Below are 18347 nucleotides of genomic sequence, written 5' to 3'. Positions count from 1 at the left end.
AGTTAAATGGGGGACGGAACACAAAACAACATCAAAAACAAATAAATAACCTATGGCTATTATTTGAAAAATGGTAAACATATAATGGAAATCATGTCTTTCCTTTGTAAGAGTTCTTAAAATTTAGTTTCCAAACAAACCTCATAGTTTGGATAATAAAACAACCCACCTTTTCAAGTTCTTCTTTGTGTTTGTCTTGGAATTCCCCTTGAAGTTTTTCACTTAACAAGTTGTTTTCTGAACAAGCTTTCACATACATATCTTTAACTTCATCGATTTCCTGCTGGGCAGAACTCAATTCACTTCTACAAAAATACACAGAAAGAGTTTAAACATAAAATAGGGGACAAGGTTTTGGGGATTTTACTGTTAGCTTCATTTTGTTTTCTACTCAAAAGTGGTAAAACAATAAACTGCTGTTTTTTTCTTCAGAATTTACATTTTGATAGCTAAATGTTTTCATCACAGCATTATTCCCAAGAACATAAATTGAACATTCCACGTTAACAAATTATCAATTTTATTCAAATCATAATACCATGCCAAATTAACAATACTGAAACCCTGTGTTTAATACTATTATATTAAAATAGCAATTCATTTTAAAGTATATTTCAAGTTTAGTTTGACCAGATCAACATTGATGAAACCTCTACAAACTATTTTTATTAACCAGCTACCTCAGTTGTCTGATCTCAATTATACAAACTATTTTAATAGCACCAACTACCTCAGTTGTCCGATCTCGATTATACAAACTATTTTAATAGCACCAACTACCTCAGTTGTCCGATCTCGATTATACAAACTATTTTAATAGCACCAACTACCTCAGTTGTCCGATCTCGATTATACAAACTATTTTAATAGCACCAACTACCTCAGTTGTCCGATCTCGATTATACAAACTATTTTAATAGCACCAACTACCTCAGTTGTCCGATCTCGATTATACAAACTATTTTAATTACACCAACTACCTCAGTTGTCCAATCTCAGATTCATATCTTGTTACAATTTGAGCTCTCTCAATGCTGAATTCTGACATCAGTTGTTGTCGAAGATTCTGTTTTGTGACTTCATGAACTTGGTCACTTGCTCGTTGACATCTAGATGACACATGAACAAACAATGACTATTTAACAACCTAAACATTGATAATCAAATTGATTATGTTCCAAAGGAAATATATCATGTAAATCTTTTTTTTTTAATGATCACCTATAAGGCTCTAATGCAAAGCAACTGTGACACATAGACTACACTCTAGAGGATGAAGTATAAATGCAACTGCCACCACTATGGCCACTTTCTCCTGTCAGAAAGAAGGCTCTTTTATATATGTTCTTCCCAACACACATGATAGTACATCTGGATTAAAACACTTTTGTTTACAGCTCCATAACTGGGTTAGAAATGGACAAACCTTTCCAAAGCTTCTCGTTTGTCGGTGTCATACTCTTTAACCATGTCCGACATGCGCTTATTTAATTCCTGGTTGATTTCAGACAAAGTTTCTTCACTCTTTGCAACTTCTGAAAGACGCTTCTTCAGTTCCTTTAACAAAAATGGAATTCAAAATGTTGAAGCATGTGTTATCATTAGTGTTCAACCTGAAATTCTGTCAAATAAATTTGTAAATATTAAACTTTGTAAGTTTGAACATTAAAAACACCACAAGAGGCCCATGGGCGTAAATGGTCATCTGAGTAAATTGTTGACCCAACTCAACACTACAACACTCATAAAATTCACAACACCCATTTTTCTGGGGTGGGTGGTGGGGGTGGGGCGGCGGCGGGGGCGGAATGACCAAATTCATGATTTAGTTTTTTCAATTTATCAAGGAAGCTTCCTACCAAATTTAGTTGGAAATAGTCTAAGACTAGTAGTTGTGAAGGAATTAGTTTAAATGCAATTTCTCTATAGAACTCCAGTACATTTCACTCCTCCTTAGGGGCAAACCTGGGATCCAACATTAATGAAAGTCACAACTTTAATAAACCATTTAATGAAAGAAAGAAAGGTTTTAGTTAATGACGCACTCAACACATTTTATTTATGGTTATATGGCGTCAGACATATGGTTAAGGACCACATAGATATTGAGAGAGGAAACCTGCTGTCGGCACTTCATGGGTTACTCTTTTTGATTAGCAGCAAGGGATCTTTTATATGCACCATCCCAGACAGGCTGAAACGAGAAATAGCCCACTGGGCCCACCAATGGGGATCGATCCCAGACAGACTGCGCACAGAGCAAATGCTTTACCACTGGACTACGTCCCACCGCCCATTTAATGACTAATTACATTATAGGAACACTATTCTGTCAGCACATTTAATGACTAATTACATTATAGGAACACTATTCTGTCAGCACATTTAATGACTAATTACATTATAGGAACACTATTCTGTCAGCACATTTAATGACTAATTACATTATAGGAACACTATTCTGTCAGCACATATATCTTTAACACATTTCTTGAGAATGACTTTCTTTGATTTGGTTCTTGCGATGGTCTGCACAAAACTCTCTTTCTTACCTCAATGTCTTCCAGTAAAATGGTCCGTTCATTCTTAAGGTTGTCTATCTCCTTGTTCATTCTCGCCTCCATGGCACTCATCTTGTTTCCGGGTTGCAGCAATTCTTCAAACTCCTTCAGTTTTTTCTGAAAACATTTAGGAATTGAATTGAATAAATATTTTATGACATTCCAGCACAAAAAAAGCAAACCGGAACATATCAACTGTTAGGTGTCAAACAAAGGCAAATGACAATTAAAACAATTCCAAAATTATTAATAAAACACAAAGTAAACAGCTGTCAAATGAGTAACATGCATGAAAGACCCAATGACATATATCAATATAAATTACCAAAACAATACATGTATCTATTTATACTACAAACTAATTTAACTTTTATATTAATTTTGCTTTAAAACAATTTTAAATAAAATTTAAATAATTTCTATTTCAAACTGATGTACATGTAGTTATTAAAATGGTCTGAAAGTGCAACTAGTAAATGAGTGCATTCTGTGCATTTGTTCTAAAAATTAAATGTAATAAAACAACAAAAGTGCATAATTTGCACCATTTTAATCTTTAATAACCTTTTAACTAAACATGATTCATGGACTTCACCAATTACAAATGATCATAATTCAACAAGAAAGCTATACAAATCTTATCTACTGAATTGTTTAGCCTTAACGACATGTTAATCATTAGTTTTTTTCATGATGCATTTCACTTATTCAGGGATGTTACCCCCTTTTAATTTTTTAAGTTGAACTGATCTTTTAAAAGCTGAAACCTAAACTATACCTAAATACAGTTAATTTTTTTTAACATTTCAGATTAAATTAAATCTACTTTTTTATTTTTAACACACCAAAAAAAACTTAGAATCTGATTAAAAATCACATCTCTGCTTTAATACCTGATATTCTTCAGCATTTTTTTCCGCTCGCTGGCACCGTTCTTTGAGTGTGACAATCTCTTCCTTAGCTACACGTAGCTCCTCTTTCAACTTGCTAATTACAGCTCGCTTTTGACTGTTGCTTGTCACACACCTCTCTAGCTCATTCTTCAACCTTGAAGTTATTTCTCCAGAACCATGTGTTCTACTGTATCTACAGTTGAAAACAGAACAAATACAAATTATTATAAATAATTAATTGGAGAACAAATTATTAAATTCAGCACATCCATCGTAAGCCATAATAAAGATTTATATTATGAAGTCACTGCATTGGGATATTAATTGCAGTGTTTCCAAAACAAACACCACAACTGCTCTGCTCTAAAATATAAAAATTTGTAAACCCACAGAAATAATGAATGTCCTTTTACATATGACATTATTCCACGTAATTATAAACTTTTAATGTTAATGAATGGATGAATGAATGAATGAATGAATGAATGAATGTTTAACGACACCCCAGCATGATAAATATATTTTTGCTATTGGGTGTCAAACTATAGTAAATGCAAAACTAAAGTGATGAGCAACATCAATATAAAAATTCAAGATTCAAAGTTAAAATATGAGAAAAAACCCCAACTTGTGTTGTCAAATATTAATTCAGTAGTGTAAATGTTAATGTAGTGAACACAAAACATGTCCACTGTAATGTAAGGGACCATTCATAATTCTCAGTATCTTCAAACAGAAAATATATTTGTTTCCTCCTACTTCAACCAAAAGTGTATATCGAACATGTAAATCACATTTTGTTTTCATTTTAAAAGCATACAAAGTTATTAATCCCTCCACCCACCCAACCCTACAATAAAGTTTAACCGCAGGTGAAAATATTAATAATACCTGTTAACAGCTCCGAACATGAATTAACTTTCACTCATTTGTATCGTGACTGACATCTGTACCTGCCAGTTATTAGTGATGACCACGTTCCTTTACAGTGTGGGTTTTCTATGAAATTTGGCTATATTTAATACTGCAGCTAGACAGAAAAACTTGACGTAGATCTAAGAGCAAAAAGCTGACCTACCTCCATTGCAAAACCAGCACTAATACTTTTATCACAGATTGCTAGAATAATAATGTCATCAAATAAATCAAAATGGTAAAAATACAACATTTTAAAATCTAAATGTAAGCCTAAGAGATTGTTACCTTGAATTTGAGTCCGGAGTGTTGAAGTCTAGTGTTTTCTTGATTCCCAGTTCCACCATGGAGTCATCGTTTGTGCCCATCGACTGACCGCGAGAAAACACTCCTAGACTCGAGGCCGACTCATACATGCTCAGCTGGTCCTTCAGTTCCTGAATCTCACTCTGAAACCATAACAAACAACACCATCAGCTATAATAACTAGTAAACGAGCACACAATAATAACTGTTTAACAGAACACAAAATAGTCATTGTTAAACTGAACACAAAATATTAACTGCAGAGCTTCAGGTGTCACTAATTTTGGCACAATTTGTTTTTTGTCTGGTCTGAGCACAGTGATGTCTTTTTAAAACAGTAATATTATTATTTCATTTCATTTCAACTTATTTTCATGCTTATATCCAATTAAGGTTCAAACACACTGTCCTGGGCACACACCTCAGCTATCTGGGCTGTCTGTCTAGGACAGTGGGTTAGTTGTTAGTGGTTAGTGAAAAAGAAAAGGGTGTAGTGGTCTTACACCTACCATAGAGTCTTAAAACTCGCTCTGGGTGGGAGCCGGTACCAGGCTGCAAACCCAGTACCTACAAGCCTTATGTCCGATGGCTTAACCACAACACCACTGAGGCCGGTAACATTATTAACAGCTGCTGAAGAGTTGTAGATATTTAGAAATGCATTTAAAGTGATTGTAATCAAATTAGAGCTTAACAGTTCAGTAGTTTTGAGGTGAAATGTTTTAACTCTGGTGTAATCTAAAGCTCTAAATTATTAAACTGAACACAACTACATTAGACTACAATCTCAATGCCTTATTTCAGAAGGACAATAGACAGGAAATCCAAAAAACTTTTCAGGATCTTTGAAAATAGGGGCCTATTATGATCGTGTCATCAAAGAACAAAGCAAAGAACAGTTTTAAGACAGAGTTAAAATCCTAAATTCTGAAATAATCTGAATATATTTATCTCCAGTTTACAATTTGTAAATAATGGCAATAAACTGTAAAATAAAAGAATTAATCCACAATAAACATATTTATATTAATGACCTGCAATACTGAAACTTACTCAAATATACTAATCTACAATCAAGCAAAATAAGATTAGGTGCAGTTTTAACATCATCAGAAAAGAACTCAATACATTGTTATACAGGCGGATGCTCTAACCAGTAAGCTAAACCCATCTCTATCTTTAAAAAGAATACAGCATGAAATTGTATGGATATTTACCTGTAATGATGTGCACATTTCATCTGATATTCGTTTGGAAGCAGAAGCTTGATTGAGTTGAGCCTTAATCTGACTGAGTTCCTGGGAGGAAGCTAAAGAAAACATTTACATAATTAGGAACAGTTTCAACAAGTTGCATTATTTACAGTTAAACACATTTTTTTTTGTATCTATCAAACATATTAATTGTAACACATGGTCAAGAGTTTGAGATATGAATGGAAACCTGCTGAAATATGCTACCACTAAAGTTGTGATTTTTAATAAGCAACATAATGAAACTTATGATGTTTCTTTAATCTGTTTCAAAATACAGGGCAATTTACATAGTATACTGTTACATGTTATGCACCTAGATATTTTGTTTTTGTAAATGACACAGATAAATACAGATAATACAATGTAACGTACATGATTCTAGCAATGCTTGACACTGTCGCTGACTTTCCTCCAAACTTTTTGTAAGTCTGTTGATATTTTCAGCTCGAGATATTTGAGCCTGTTCAAGCAACTGCATCTGTTCAGCCAACTGTCTTTTCAAGGAGGATATAATACTTTCCTGTGATTAAAAATAAATAAATAAATAATAATAGACAAAGAAATCCCTTTTCAAAATTTTATACAAATCTGTATTGTATTTGTTCATAATAATTATTTAAACAATAATCTTGTTAGTAAAATTACATAAGTTTTTTTAAAAGTGATTTCCATAAATTTTTGTAAATTTTCCAGTTTTTTCCAGCCACCAACAAAGAAAGGAGTAGTTTACACTATGGTTATTTTGATGTCTAACACATGAAGCATGTTTAGGACTGGTTTTTGAGCCTAACCTGAGATTAATGTGATATGATAGAAGATGATGTTACTCATCAAACTGTTTATAAGTTCTTAGCCTCCAGAACATGACACAACCAGTGTCCAACATGAACACCTCCACCTCCTCTAACAACATGAACACTTGATCTAGCGAGAAGGGAACCCCTTGCCACCACATAGACTATTCCTACTGCTATGCAGCATGGGATTTTCATTTTTCTACCACAATATTTAGGCTCAAGTTGGGACATTAAAAATCTGATGGACCAATATAAAGAGTGATCTCTGATTCATCACAGCTCAGGCTTGTATTTTGACACTGAGCTACACTCTACCTTAAGTCTGTAAGAAACATATATCAAAGTGTTCATTGACAGGTGACAATTTTTAACACCACTGCCTATTTTTCATGCATACAGTTATAAACCTCAAGGTGTTCAGTAGATATGCCCTGCTAAGAAAAAAGCAGTAACCAGTTAATGAAGGATTCTGAGAAAATAATTTATTGTCGCTTTTGCAGTTTAGCTTAAGCAGATGAATGATTTGGTTTCTCAAAGTTAGTATAGTGTTTTTGGAAGATATTTATTTCTCTGTTATATTATTTTCATGCATATCTTAACATACCAAATTAATACATTAACTAATTTTGTACCCAATTATCACTTACTGCATTTTACCTTTGCAGGGCAGAAATTCAGTCAAATATTTTTTTCAAACAGCCTCTTATTTAAAAAAAACAAACGAAAAAACACACTGTATAATCTGTATTTGTAATATATTATATTTGACCCACCTGTTCTGACAGTTTATCATGTGCACTGTCGAGACTCTGTTTCAGTGCTAGCACTTCCTGGTTGTGGCGCTGCTGTATGGACGAGATGACAGCATCGTGGTCATTCCGCGCCCGAGACAGACTGTCCGACTGACTGAGATCAGACACCTGCTGAGTCAAACTTTCAATGGTGCTTTCGGTTGTCTGGATCTGTTTCACCAGCTGAAAGAAATAGTTTGCACATGTAGCAGTCACTGGCCATCAGACATAAGGCTGGTAGGTATTAGATTTGCATCCTGTTACCAGATCGCAATCAAAGCCAAGTTTAACAACTCATTGAGTAGGTACCGGCCTCGGTGGCGTCGTGGTTAAGCCATCAAACATAAGGCTGGTAGGTACAGGGTTCGCAGCCCAGTATTGACTCCCACCCAGAGCCACTACACCCTCTTCTCTCTCACTAACCACTAATAATTAAGAACTAACCCACTGTCCTGGACAGACAGCCCAGACAACTGAAGTGTGTGTGCCCAGGACAGTGTGCTTGAACCTTAATTAGATATAAGCATGAAAATAAGTTGAAATGAAATGGGTAGGTATAAGGCAACTACTTCGAATTCTTTCTCTCTCTCACTGTGTGCCCAGGACTGCGTGCTTAAATCTAATTGGTTATAAGCACGAAAATATTTATAAATGTATGAATGAAATGTAACAGATTCATATATACTAAAGTCAGTTGAAATCACACCACCCACTGTTTTGTTGTTATTGCTATCACGCGTGTGAGGTTTCTATAAACACACAATAACCCTAATCCTTGTTTACAATTTTGGATTTATTTACTACCTACCAGAATACATCCAGTTATACAAAAATCAGTTATATGTATTATTTTTTGTGCTCATATCTTTTTTTACAACTACAAATCTGACCAGTGTTTTTTCAATAGTTTAGTATATTAAAACTGTAGTATTTCATTCAGGAATCTATACTCTGTTTATCTACTTTCAAAGATATTTTTGGGATTGAAAAATATCAAATTAATTTTTGAAAGGAGAAGTGGTATGTTTTAAGTAAAATGATGAATTGTTTTGTCAGAAGGCTTTTACTCATAAACGTAAATATATTTCAGTAAGCAAATGTACTCATAGATGGTTCTCCCAAGAATTAAGAAATATTGCCATTCTAACTTTTAGAAATATTAATGACTGAAGTATTTTGTTTGGAATATACTATGGGTTGCCAGTTATGTCAAAAAATAAATTAAATGGAGAATAATATGAAAGAATCAATAATAGTAATTCTGGGACCAAGGCAACTGTGTATGTGACAAAAATAATATGTTAAAACTTTTAAAATTTTGTCCTAGTTTCAAAAACAATTTAAATTATTAATTACATCTTCCTTCACATCCTTGAGGCTATTGATCTGCAACTCAGCTGCTCTTAGCTTTCCAGTCAGTGTAGAGTTTTCTCCCTTGGAATCTTGCAGCAACTCTTGGCATTGTTTGTAACTGGTTTCAACACCTTCCTTTTCAGCTAGAAACACAATAATAAAATAAAAATAAGTGAAAAGTAATATTTATTTTACACTATCAATTATCAGGTCTGAGCATTTAACTTGAATAACTGGAGCTTTTATAATAGTATTTTTTTTTTTTTTTTTTTTTTTCTCTTTCACAATTTAGACCAATAGTCCAGTCTGTAAGATAAAATGAGCTGTTTTTTCCAGTTCGCCTCTCTTTCCATAGAGTTTGGTGTGTATGGCAGTTTCGATTGGCCACTCAGCTTGTCTCAGGTCTTGATGAATTGGACACGCCTGTAAGATGTGTTCTGCTGTTTGGTCTTCCAGGCCACAACTGCAGGTTGGTGTTGCTGCAAGTTTAAACTTTCTGAACATGTGAGCATTCAGTCGGTTGTGGCCTGTCCGGAGTCTCAACAGAGTTACTTGTTCCAAGCGACTGAGAAGGTGGTAATCATCTTGTTCTGTCCTGGGTCTGTTGGCTGCCTTTATCAAGGTTTTCTTCTCTGAGAAGCTAATGTTGTTGCTGGGCTGTACATGATTAGCTCCTAGCTTGGCTAGCCTGTCTGCTTCCTCATTTCCTGGAATCCCACAATGTGCTGGGATCCACTGTAGAGCTACTCGTCTTTCCTTTGCTACCTCTTGCATGGCTTCATTCAGGTGAGGAAGTTTTTCCCCTTGCAAGGCTTGTAGGACTGAGAGAGCATCTGTGAGGAAGACAACTTGTTGACAGTCTTCTTTTGCATCCTTGATCATTGTAGCAGCCTGAATAAGTGCATGGGTTTCTGCATTGTAGTTGGAACTGTGGGTGCCGGTTGGTACTTTTGCAGTTAGGGTATTTCTTGAAGGGAGCTTGATAAATATGCCTGCCCCTCCATTGGCCACAGCATTTGTTGACGAACCATCAGTGTATGCATGGATCCAAGATTCTTCTGGGTACCGGTCACTGATCATAGCCATTGCCAGTGACCGTTTGACCAGGTCGTTTTGGGAGTCTGCTGAAGCCAACTGTGGGACAGACATGCTGATCTGTAGATTGGCTTGTTCATCATTCCATGGTTGTGGAAGATCTGTTGGGCAAAATGGAAGTGTCTTTGGTAACGGGTTAGCTTGGTGTTCTCTAGTAAGTCTTCTGCTTTGGTGGATGAAACTGCTACGTTTGAGACGATTCTTTGTCAGACCATCCATTCTTTGTTTCATTGGATGATTGGGCAGGTACCTGAATTTCTCTGCCTGGATCATGATCTTGGCATCTCTCCTCTCACCAAGGGGTTGTATTGCTGCAGTTTTTTTCCATGTCTTTAATGCGTGTAGACTTCATGGATCCCGTTATGATTCGCAGAGCTTGGTTTTGAACCTTGTCTAAAGCTTGCTGGTTGGTCTTTGCAGTGGTTGACCAGGCTGATGAGCCGTATTCAAGATGCGGCCGTACAGTTCCTTGATATACTCTCTTGAGGATTGTCTCATTTGCTCCCCAGCTAGTTCCTGCTAGTTTCCGCATGATGGCTAATTTGCATCTGGCTTTTGTCTCTGCCTTTTGAATATGTGGTTTCCAAGTTTGTTTCTTGTCGAAGGTGACCCCAAGGTATGTTACTTCATCTGCATGTTTCAGTGGAGTGTTCCCAATTTTGATTGTTCCTGCTTTTTTCTTTGGTGATAGAGTGAAGAGTGTGGTAGAAGACTTGTCTTTATTGATAGCCACACACCATTTTTCTGACCAGGCTGTCAGGTTGTCTGCTGCTATCCGCATTCTGTAGGTGGCAGTAGTGGCATGCTCTTCCTTGCACCACATCACCAAATCATCGGCATAAAGGGCAGCTTGTATTCCATTGGGAAGTTCCTGCACAAGGTCATTGATGAAGATTAAGAAAAGTGTAGGTGATAGGACTCCTCCCTGTGGGACCCCATGTCGCAAAAGTATTTTCTTGCTTTCTTTTCTGTCAACTGTGACCCTTGCTCTACGGTTGTGAAGATATGATCGGATCCACGCAAGCATGTTTCCAGATATGCCGCTTCTCTGTAGCTTGACGATGAGGCCATCCGTCCATACTTTGTCAAATGCCTTTTGCAGATCTATCCAGGTGGCTAACACATGTTTTTTTTCTTGGAATGCATCTTCAACTTCTTGAGCAAGATATGCTGTTTGGTCTTCAGTGCTGTGAAACTGTCTGAAGCCTGACTGTTCAGGGGACAGGATGTTCTCAGTTTCCAGATACCATTGTAGGCGTTGGTTGATTATCCTCTCCACTGTCTTAACAACACAACTGGTTAGGCTGATTGGACGGTAGCTTTCAGCTTTTTTTCGGTCTTTTCCTTTCTTGTAAATAGGGATCATAGTAGCCTCTCTCCAGATTTGTGGAAGGACCCCATTTTCCCAACTGTGATTGAAGATCTCCAGTAGTTTGTTGACTGCTGCACTGCCAATGTGAGTTAGCATCTCATTGGTGATCAAGTCTGGGCCTGGTGATTTCCTATTCTTCAATTTCTTTAGAGCTACATGTAACTCATGCAGTGTGATAGGTTGTTGCATGGGTCCTGTTGGAGTGGCGTTTATTGATCTCTCCCTTTGTTCTTTTCTTGCTTCTCTTTGCTGTTCGACAGTTATGTGTATGCTGCTCTGTTCTTCATAATTGTCAGCTAAGTGATTTGCTGCTTGTTTGCCTATAATCATTTCTCCATTATCTTCCAGTGTTATCCTCTGTCCTCTGTTGTCCTCATCATTAAGTTGTCTTGTGAGTCTCCATAGTTTGCTTCCATCTCTCTCCATATTTAGAGCTGCTGTCTTTTCTCTCCAACTTTTTCTTCTTGCCTGTATTTTTGCTTTGAGATATTTTGCTTTCGCCTGCTGAAGCTTCAGGTTGTTGTCATGTGAGGGTTGTTCTTCAGCCTTTTTCCTAGATTCAGACATGTCATCCTGTAGTTTTTGAAGGTGGTTAGTCCAGTAGGGTTTGTAGTCTTTTCTAGCACCTCTTGGGATTGTCTCATGGGCTGCCTGAAGGATACATGCATTAAATTCCTTGACAACATGGTTGATATCCCTTCCTTTCACTTGCAAATTCTTTATCAGAGTGCTTGTTCAATGTCTGTAGATACCCCATTTTGCCTTCTTATAGTTCCAGCGTGGAAGTGGAGACTGAATGCTGATTTTTCTGTTGACAGTGAGGATTATTGGTCTGTGGTCACTGCCTCCTAACTGCTCTCCAACTTCTCTTTTCATATCTCTCTGGATGTCTTCGGTGCAGAAAGCAAGATCTGGAGTGGAGGTGGTGTGCCAACATCTGGAGTAAAACGTTGGAGTGTCATTTGGGTTGTTGACTAGAATCAGTTGATTTTCATCTTGCCAAGTTTCCACTTCTTCTCCACGTCGATCTATGTGGTTGTATCCCCAGCTCTGTGAATGGCTGTTGAAGTCACCAACTGCTATGAAGTTTGCTTGAGATACCTCTATGGTGTCTAAGGACAGTGGTCGATCATTGGGACAGTAAAAATTTAGGATTTGTAATTCTTCTGCATTTGTTTTGACCGTGATCATTTGATATTCAGAATCCTGCATGTGCACTGATGTCTCATAAGCATGGATGTTGTTCCTGATGAGTGTCAGAATTCCTCCTTTATGGCGGTTTGTTCTGTCAGATCTGAAACATTGGTAGCCTCTGATTTTGAAAGCTTTGCTGTTTTGTAGATGAGTTTCTTGTACACAGCAAATGTTGATGGCTTTCTCATGTAGGAACTGTTCTAGTTCTGTCTTTTTGTTGAAAATTCCCTCAGCATTCCAGTGCATTACCTTGAGGGGTTGTTGTTTCTTTGCTGTTGTTGTTCGGCCAGTAACTTTCCTCCCTCGCCCCCTGGCACGGAAAAGCGAATGGGAAGGACCTCCAGTAGCATGGGGTGGACTCCATCGAGGCACGGAGCCCGACACTGCCTCATCCTGGGGGGACTTCAATGGGCAAGCATCATTTCTATTACATCTGTCTATTGGTATATTCATTTTGTGATTTTTGCGTGGTACTGTGGTTTTTTGAAGAGCGCCAGTGGCCCAATACCTCCGTCTTCAGCTCTTTAGGTTTTCTGTCTGGGTTACCTCAACCATAATAGTATTTCATTTGTATCAAGTTCTGTAAACTTAAAACCTCACCAATATAAAAAGCATGTAAATCTACCATGCAGACTTCATTAAAATCTCAAGTCTAAATTTTAAAGTTTATAAGCAGAGGTTCACATGTATGAAGCTCAAAAGATTTTCTGAATGTTACAAATGCAGGCTTCTGAAAATTGTGACAGAGATAGTTTCATTTGCGTGTCGCTCGCATAAGTACAGTTTGTGTAACCCAATTTTTGTTTGCGCATTTATGGCATCATTTACATGGTCATGATGGGTTGCGTAAAAACAAAATGGGTGACCTGAATTTGTTTATGCAAATGTTCAATTCTCAGAGGCCTAGCTCCGTATTCATAAACGTACTTAAGTCAAAGTATGATACTTACATACATACTTTAAGTATGTCGATAAATATCATACACTGACTTAAGTACGTTTATGAATACAGAGGCCAGAAATGTATATTCACCTTGAGCCATTGACAGCTGATGCTTTATTATTCGGAGTTCTCGTCCGTGCTCTTGTTTGTAGTTTTCTAACAGATTGGTCAACTCCTCCAGCTTGCGACCCCGAGCCTTGTACAGGATCTGCAGTTGTGTCAACTGACCCCCATCACCAATGTCTACAACAGGAAATAATCCAATAAGAATTATTCATTTATCCTGGTAAAGTACTATACAGTGAAACTTATCTAAACCGGACCCTGAACAAACTGGAATCCTGTCAAAACCGGCCAAGTTTCATGGTCCCAAATGTTCTAAATTCTAAAATGCGACTTTTTAAACACTGGATCCTGTCTAAATAGGATAAATATTAGGTCCCCAGCGTGATCCGATTTAGACAGCTTTCACTGTATTAATATTAGTATGAACACAGAAACATGTGAAGGACAATATAAGTTTAAAAAAGTAACTGAAGAGTTGCTTTTAAAAAAAAATTAAAAGGTGGGGGACAAAACAGTCAAAAAACTAAAATGAGCAACTGTTGTTTTTATTATCGCTGGCACATTCAAGTTGCTCTAAAAACAGATATATTTTTTCATTACTGAAAAAATCATGTCTACATCAGATTTCTGAAAAGAAATTTTTTGTATTACAGGTATTATGAATGTAATGCAAAAATGAACTATTCCTGCAATCACTTTAATGTAACCTAATACAAATTTCATCACAGTGATGTGTTAAAAGAATTCACCAGTTTTATTTGTAAAAACAAATAAGCTTACTGCATGTTAAATATTTGCTACAAATTACATTAAACACCTAAGAATACAAACCTTGTGAAATAAATTCTTTCTGGGGATCCTCTGTTCTCTGCAGTCCTTGATTGTTTAAATTTTCATTTTGCAATTTTGTATTCGCTTCATCAATGCCAGTTTTTGTGTGTCTGTACTGAACTTTATAGTTGTCTTGAAAGTCAGAATGTACATGGGGATTATGCCCAACCATTTCAGTGAGGGGCTCTGCACTAATGAAATGAGAGGCAGGTACAGAAGAGTGACTTGTCGGAACATTCAATCGGTTCGGATCCTCTGTTGAGTCTGAATTTACCGGTCTCTGAAAACTGTCTTCACTGAAACCATGCATGTTGTGCATCTGTGTTGGCTGCACATAATGTCCTTCACTTCTGGGTATCTCATACTCTTCTCTTTCATGAGAATAGGCAGTATTGTGCGATGGAATTACTGAGTTACCTCCCTTTACCTCATACTCTCCTCTTTCATGAGAATAGGCAGTATTGTGTGATGGAATTACTGAGTTACCTCCCTTCATCTCGTAATCTCCTCTTTCATGAGAATATGCATTACTGTGTGTTGGAAGTACTGAGTTACTTCCCTGCACTTCCACAATCTGCCCATACCCGATGTTGTGAGTGTGACCTTGACTCCATTGTGTTGGTCCTTGCGTATCATCAAAAATGATATCATTTCCTCCTTCTGCTTCTTCGCGCTCTCTTCCTTCGATGAGTCGGTTATTTTCAAATCTGTTGCTGTAGAATTCATCGTACTGTGGGTCGTCATAGTGAAAGTGATGAAGCTGAGGATGGTGGATCTGATCATGCTCACTGCTGTGTCCATAACCGGCTGCGTTACCATGCCACTGGTCGTTATGGTGATTGTGCTGATGAAGGTGTTCATTGGTAAGGTGATAAACCTCAGAATCTGGAATGGGTTGGTTACCATGGTAACGATTTGTGGCATCAGGATGTTGCTGCCTGTCATGATTGGAATCGACACTGGCTGTTGTGTTAGTGGTGTAATTTCCAGGGTGATAGACATTTGATGGCTGACTCTTTGCGACTGGGTTATCAACATCGTACTTTACACCAAACGTGGCATGCTGCATTCCATTTGCCATGGCATCAAGTTCTCGAGCAACCTGGTCTCTGGATGGAAGGCCAGACATAGCATTATCACCACTTCCACCATTACTTTTAAGAGGTGTTTTACTGAGGAAAAAACAACAAAAAAGATATAACATTACAAATGATAAATGTTTTGCAACAAAGGATACCTCAGCACATTTTGAGAGCAGGATTTAGCTCAGTCGGTTGAGTGCTCGCTTGGGATGCTTGCATCGCTGGATCGCACCACCTTTGTGGAACCATTCAACTGATTGAGTTTTTCTCATTCCAACCAGTGCACCACAACTGGTAAAAGGCCATGGTATGTGCTTTCCTATCTGTGGGAAAGTGCATATAAAAGATCCCTTGCTCCATTAGGAAAAATGTAGTGGGTTTCCTCTGATGACGTGTCAGAATTAACAAATGTTTGACATCCAATAGCCGATGATTAATTAATCAATGTGCTCTAGTGGTATTGTTAAACAAAACAAATAAACAAACAAAGAAACAGCACATTTTAAATATGGTTATTTGATGTCTAACTAACATATGGTTATTTCAATACTTGGTCTACAGTATAAAAAAAAAAACACTCACTGTCACCACATATTTTACTTTTGTGGGTGATGACAATATTTAAAAAATTGACCTCCTCCACCTACCACACCATGTGATTACTTTTAAACAGCCCTTGTGTACTATGTAACCCCATTTCTGCAAATGAAAATATGAATAAATGTAGTTTTTTCAAATTATTAAAGGCAAATTAAAATAATTGACACCTTTCAGAGTAACCACTGATGTTGGCCGAGTCTTCTGAAGTCACAGAGAGCAAATCATCATCAACAAGATCATCAAATGCATCCTTCAACAGCCCTTTTAACTGAAAAAAAAAAAAAAAATAGCAAATTTAAAAGAAATGTGTCAAGTAGTGTAAACAAATAATATAATTTGTTGAAAAAATTGACTTATAATTAAGCACAAGTTAATGGTATTGTAATTTATTTAAGGATTGTCTGTTATTTTTTTTACGTTCATCGGGGTGGGGGGGAAAAAATAATATCTATAAACCGTGTGAATCGGCAAACCCATTCTCACATACGTTTGTGGATTTTTTTTTTTTTTCATACCCAGATGAATGTAAAAGAAATAACAAACAATCCGTATAATTAAATTTAAAACATACTTAATAATGATAACGTTAAAAGTTCATATTTTATTTTAAATTATTTTTGGTCTATAAACACTAACACTCAATAAGACAAGTACTAATATTAATTCTAATACAACTTTCATATAAGCCTTTTTTCCACTGGCTAATTTTCGTGATAAATCGGATGATAGATGTACGTTGTCATGGGCAACCAGGATTTATCACAATAAAAAAATTCTGAGAACACGTCCAATATGCTGTTACTTAGCGTCATGGTGTGTGGTGTTTTTGGTAATATATTAATTCCGCGTCTTCCATTATATTGCAACATCGATATAAATAATTATCAACAAAATTACTAATGTCAGATTAAAATGACGTTATTGTTACTATTTTGTTATTATTTCTTGCCATTGTAACTTTTAACACTTCGTTAGCAGCAATGAACGTGCACCCACCCAACCCAAGTAAGGTCTGGTCACTGATCGATTGCAGCAGTCTGGTGGTCTGCTCTTCTAGTTTGTGTTCTCAAAAGGGTGCAAGCAGGTTCATCAGAAATAATTATATCACAATCTGAAGTACCTTATTTTTGTTTAGAACATACTTTTTGGGACAATAAAATTGATAAAGAAGACAAGATATGGAAGTGACTTGATTTTTTAAAAGCAATTTTAAATATTGACTGCTTTAAAATATCACACAATTCCGAAAAACTTTAAAATAATACTTGCCCTTTAGTAAATGCATATTATTTTTATGTATTTATATAAACTTTAAGTGAAAATATGTTAGCAAGTTATAAATTTGTAGACCTACCCCATCAACATGGTTTTTGTACAAAATAAAACCAGGCGAATTCCTCGAAATAATTCAATATGAGGTTGAAACACCGCTCACAAATGTAAAGTACAATCATATCCATATGTCTTGCAACAGAAATTAACAGCCAACAAAAATATTTCTTTTAGTGTATCCTGTATTACAATAAATTATGTTCAAAAGACTACAATGCTAATAAATTTGCCATTTGGTTCGCTCCCAAGTCGGTGACATCATGTGAAGAGACGAAAAAAATATTACTTCATACTTCGTAAGGAGAATAGATAATTAGGTTTTTAATATTTGTGGGATTTCTTTAATAAAAACACAATAAAATGTCTTACAAATACTCCTAATAGGTGTAGTATTAGAATAGGGATAATATCACTGTGTTTCGTTGTTTACTATAAGGATTTATCACAACATTTTTAGATTTTGTGATAATATAGTTAACAACGAAACACAGTGATATTATTCCCTACATAACATCATCAGGTATGACATTCCCTGATGACGTAATTTTTACATTCATCGAGAAATGAACAAAGACCGTTGCTAAGGCTAGACCAGTGGGATGACGTTATATTGTAATGAATGTAATTGAAATTGAATTATTAATTATTGGACTTAACGAAAGAACAACTCTTTTTTATTATTCTAGAGCACCCAAAAATTAAAATTTCCATATCCAGTGGGTAATAATAATTCTATCATGTGCATGTCAACACCAATAAATTGTACATACTGTTTTGTTTCAACTAAAGTACCGGTAGTAGTAGTGGCAAGACATGACAAAATAGCACTTGTATTATATAACTGCCTTTGGGAACACCCATATGTGAATGAGATATAGCTATGAACAGATAAATGAATTGACAGAGAGACATAATATATTAAGACACTTAATTTCAGGATTTACATGATGGACAGCAACA

At 36.2% G+C, this 18347-nt stretch overlaps 1 protein-coding gene across 1 annotated transcript in view; it reads right to left on the bottom strand.

Annotated features, from left to right (window-relative positions):
- Window positions 1-18347, bottom strand: part of LOC121371579 (centrosomal protein of 152 kDa-like) — a 47257-nt gene that overhangs the window by 13253 nt on the left and 15657 nt on the right. Inside the window, exons 3-15 of the mRNA XM_041497581.1 lie at window positions 16223-16323; window positions 14374-15545; window positions 13567-13719; window positions 8876-9015; window positions 7502-7702; window positions 6304-6451; window positions 5893-5984; window positions 4658-4818; window positions 3455-3647; window positions 2553-2678; window positions 1427-1557; window positions 981-1109; window positions 170-305 (exon numbers count right to left, since the gene is read on the bottom strand). Coding sequence (XP_041353515.1) covers window positions 170-305; window positions 981-1109; window positions 1427-1557; window positions 2553-2678; window positions 3455-3647; window positions 4658-4818; window positions 5893-5984; window positions 6304-6451; window positions 7502-7702; window positions 8876-9015; window positions 13567-13719; window positions 14374-15545; window positions 16223-16323 — 2883 coding nt within the window. The remainder of the gene's footprint in view (window positions 1-169; window positions 306-980; window positions 1110-1426; window positions 1558-2552; window positions 2679-3454; window positions 3648-4657; window positions 4819-5892; window positions 5985-6303; window positions 6452-7501; window positions 7703-8875; window positions 9016-13566; window positions 13720-14373; window positions 15546-16222; window positions 16324-18347) is intronic.

The sequence above is a fragment of the Gigantopelta aegis genome, chromosome 4 (assembly GCF_016097555.1).
Source record: "Gigantopelta aegis isolate Gae_Host chromosome 4, Gae_host_genome, whole genome shotgun sequence".
In the NCBI taxonomy this organism is placed as follows: domain Eukaryota; kingdom Metazoa; phylum Mollusca; class Gastropoda; order Neomphalida; family Peltospiridae; genus Gigantopelta; species Gigantopelta aegis.
Note: the sequence above shows the minus strand (reverse complement) of the source record. Positions and strands in the feature narration are given on the sequence as shown.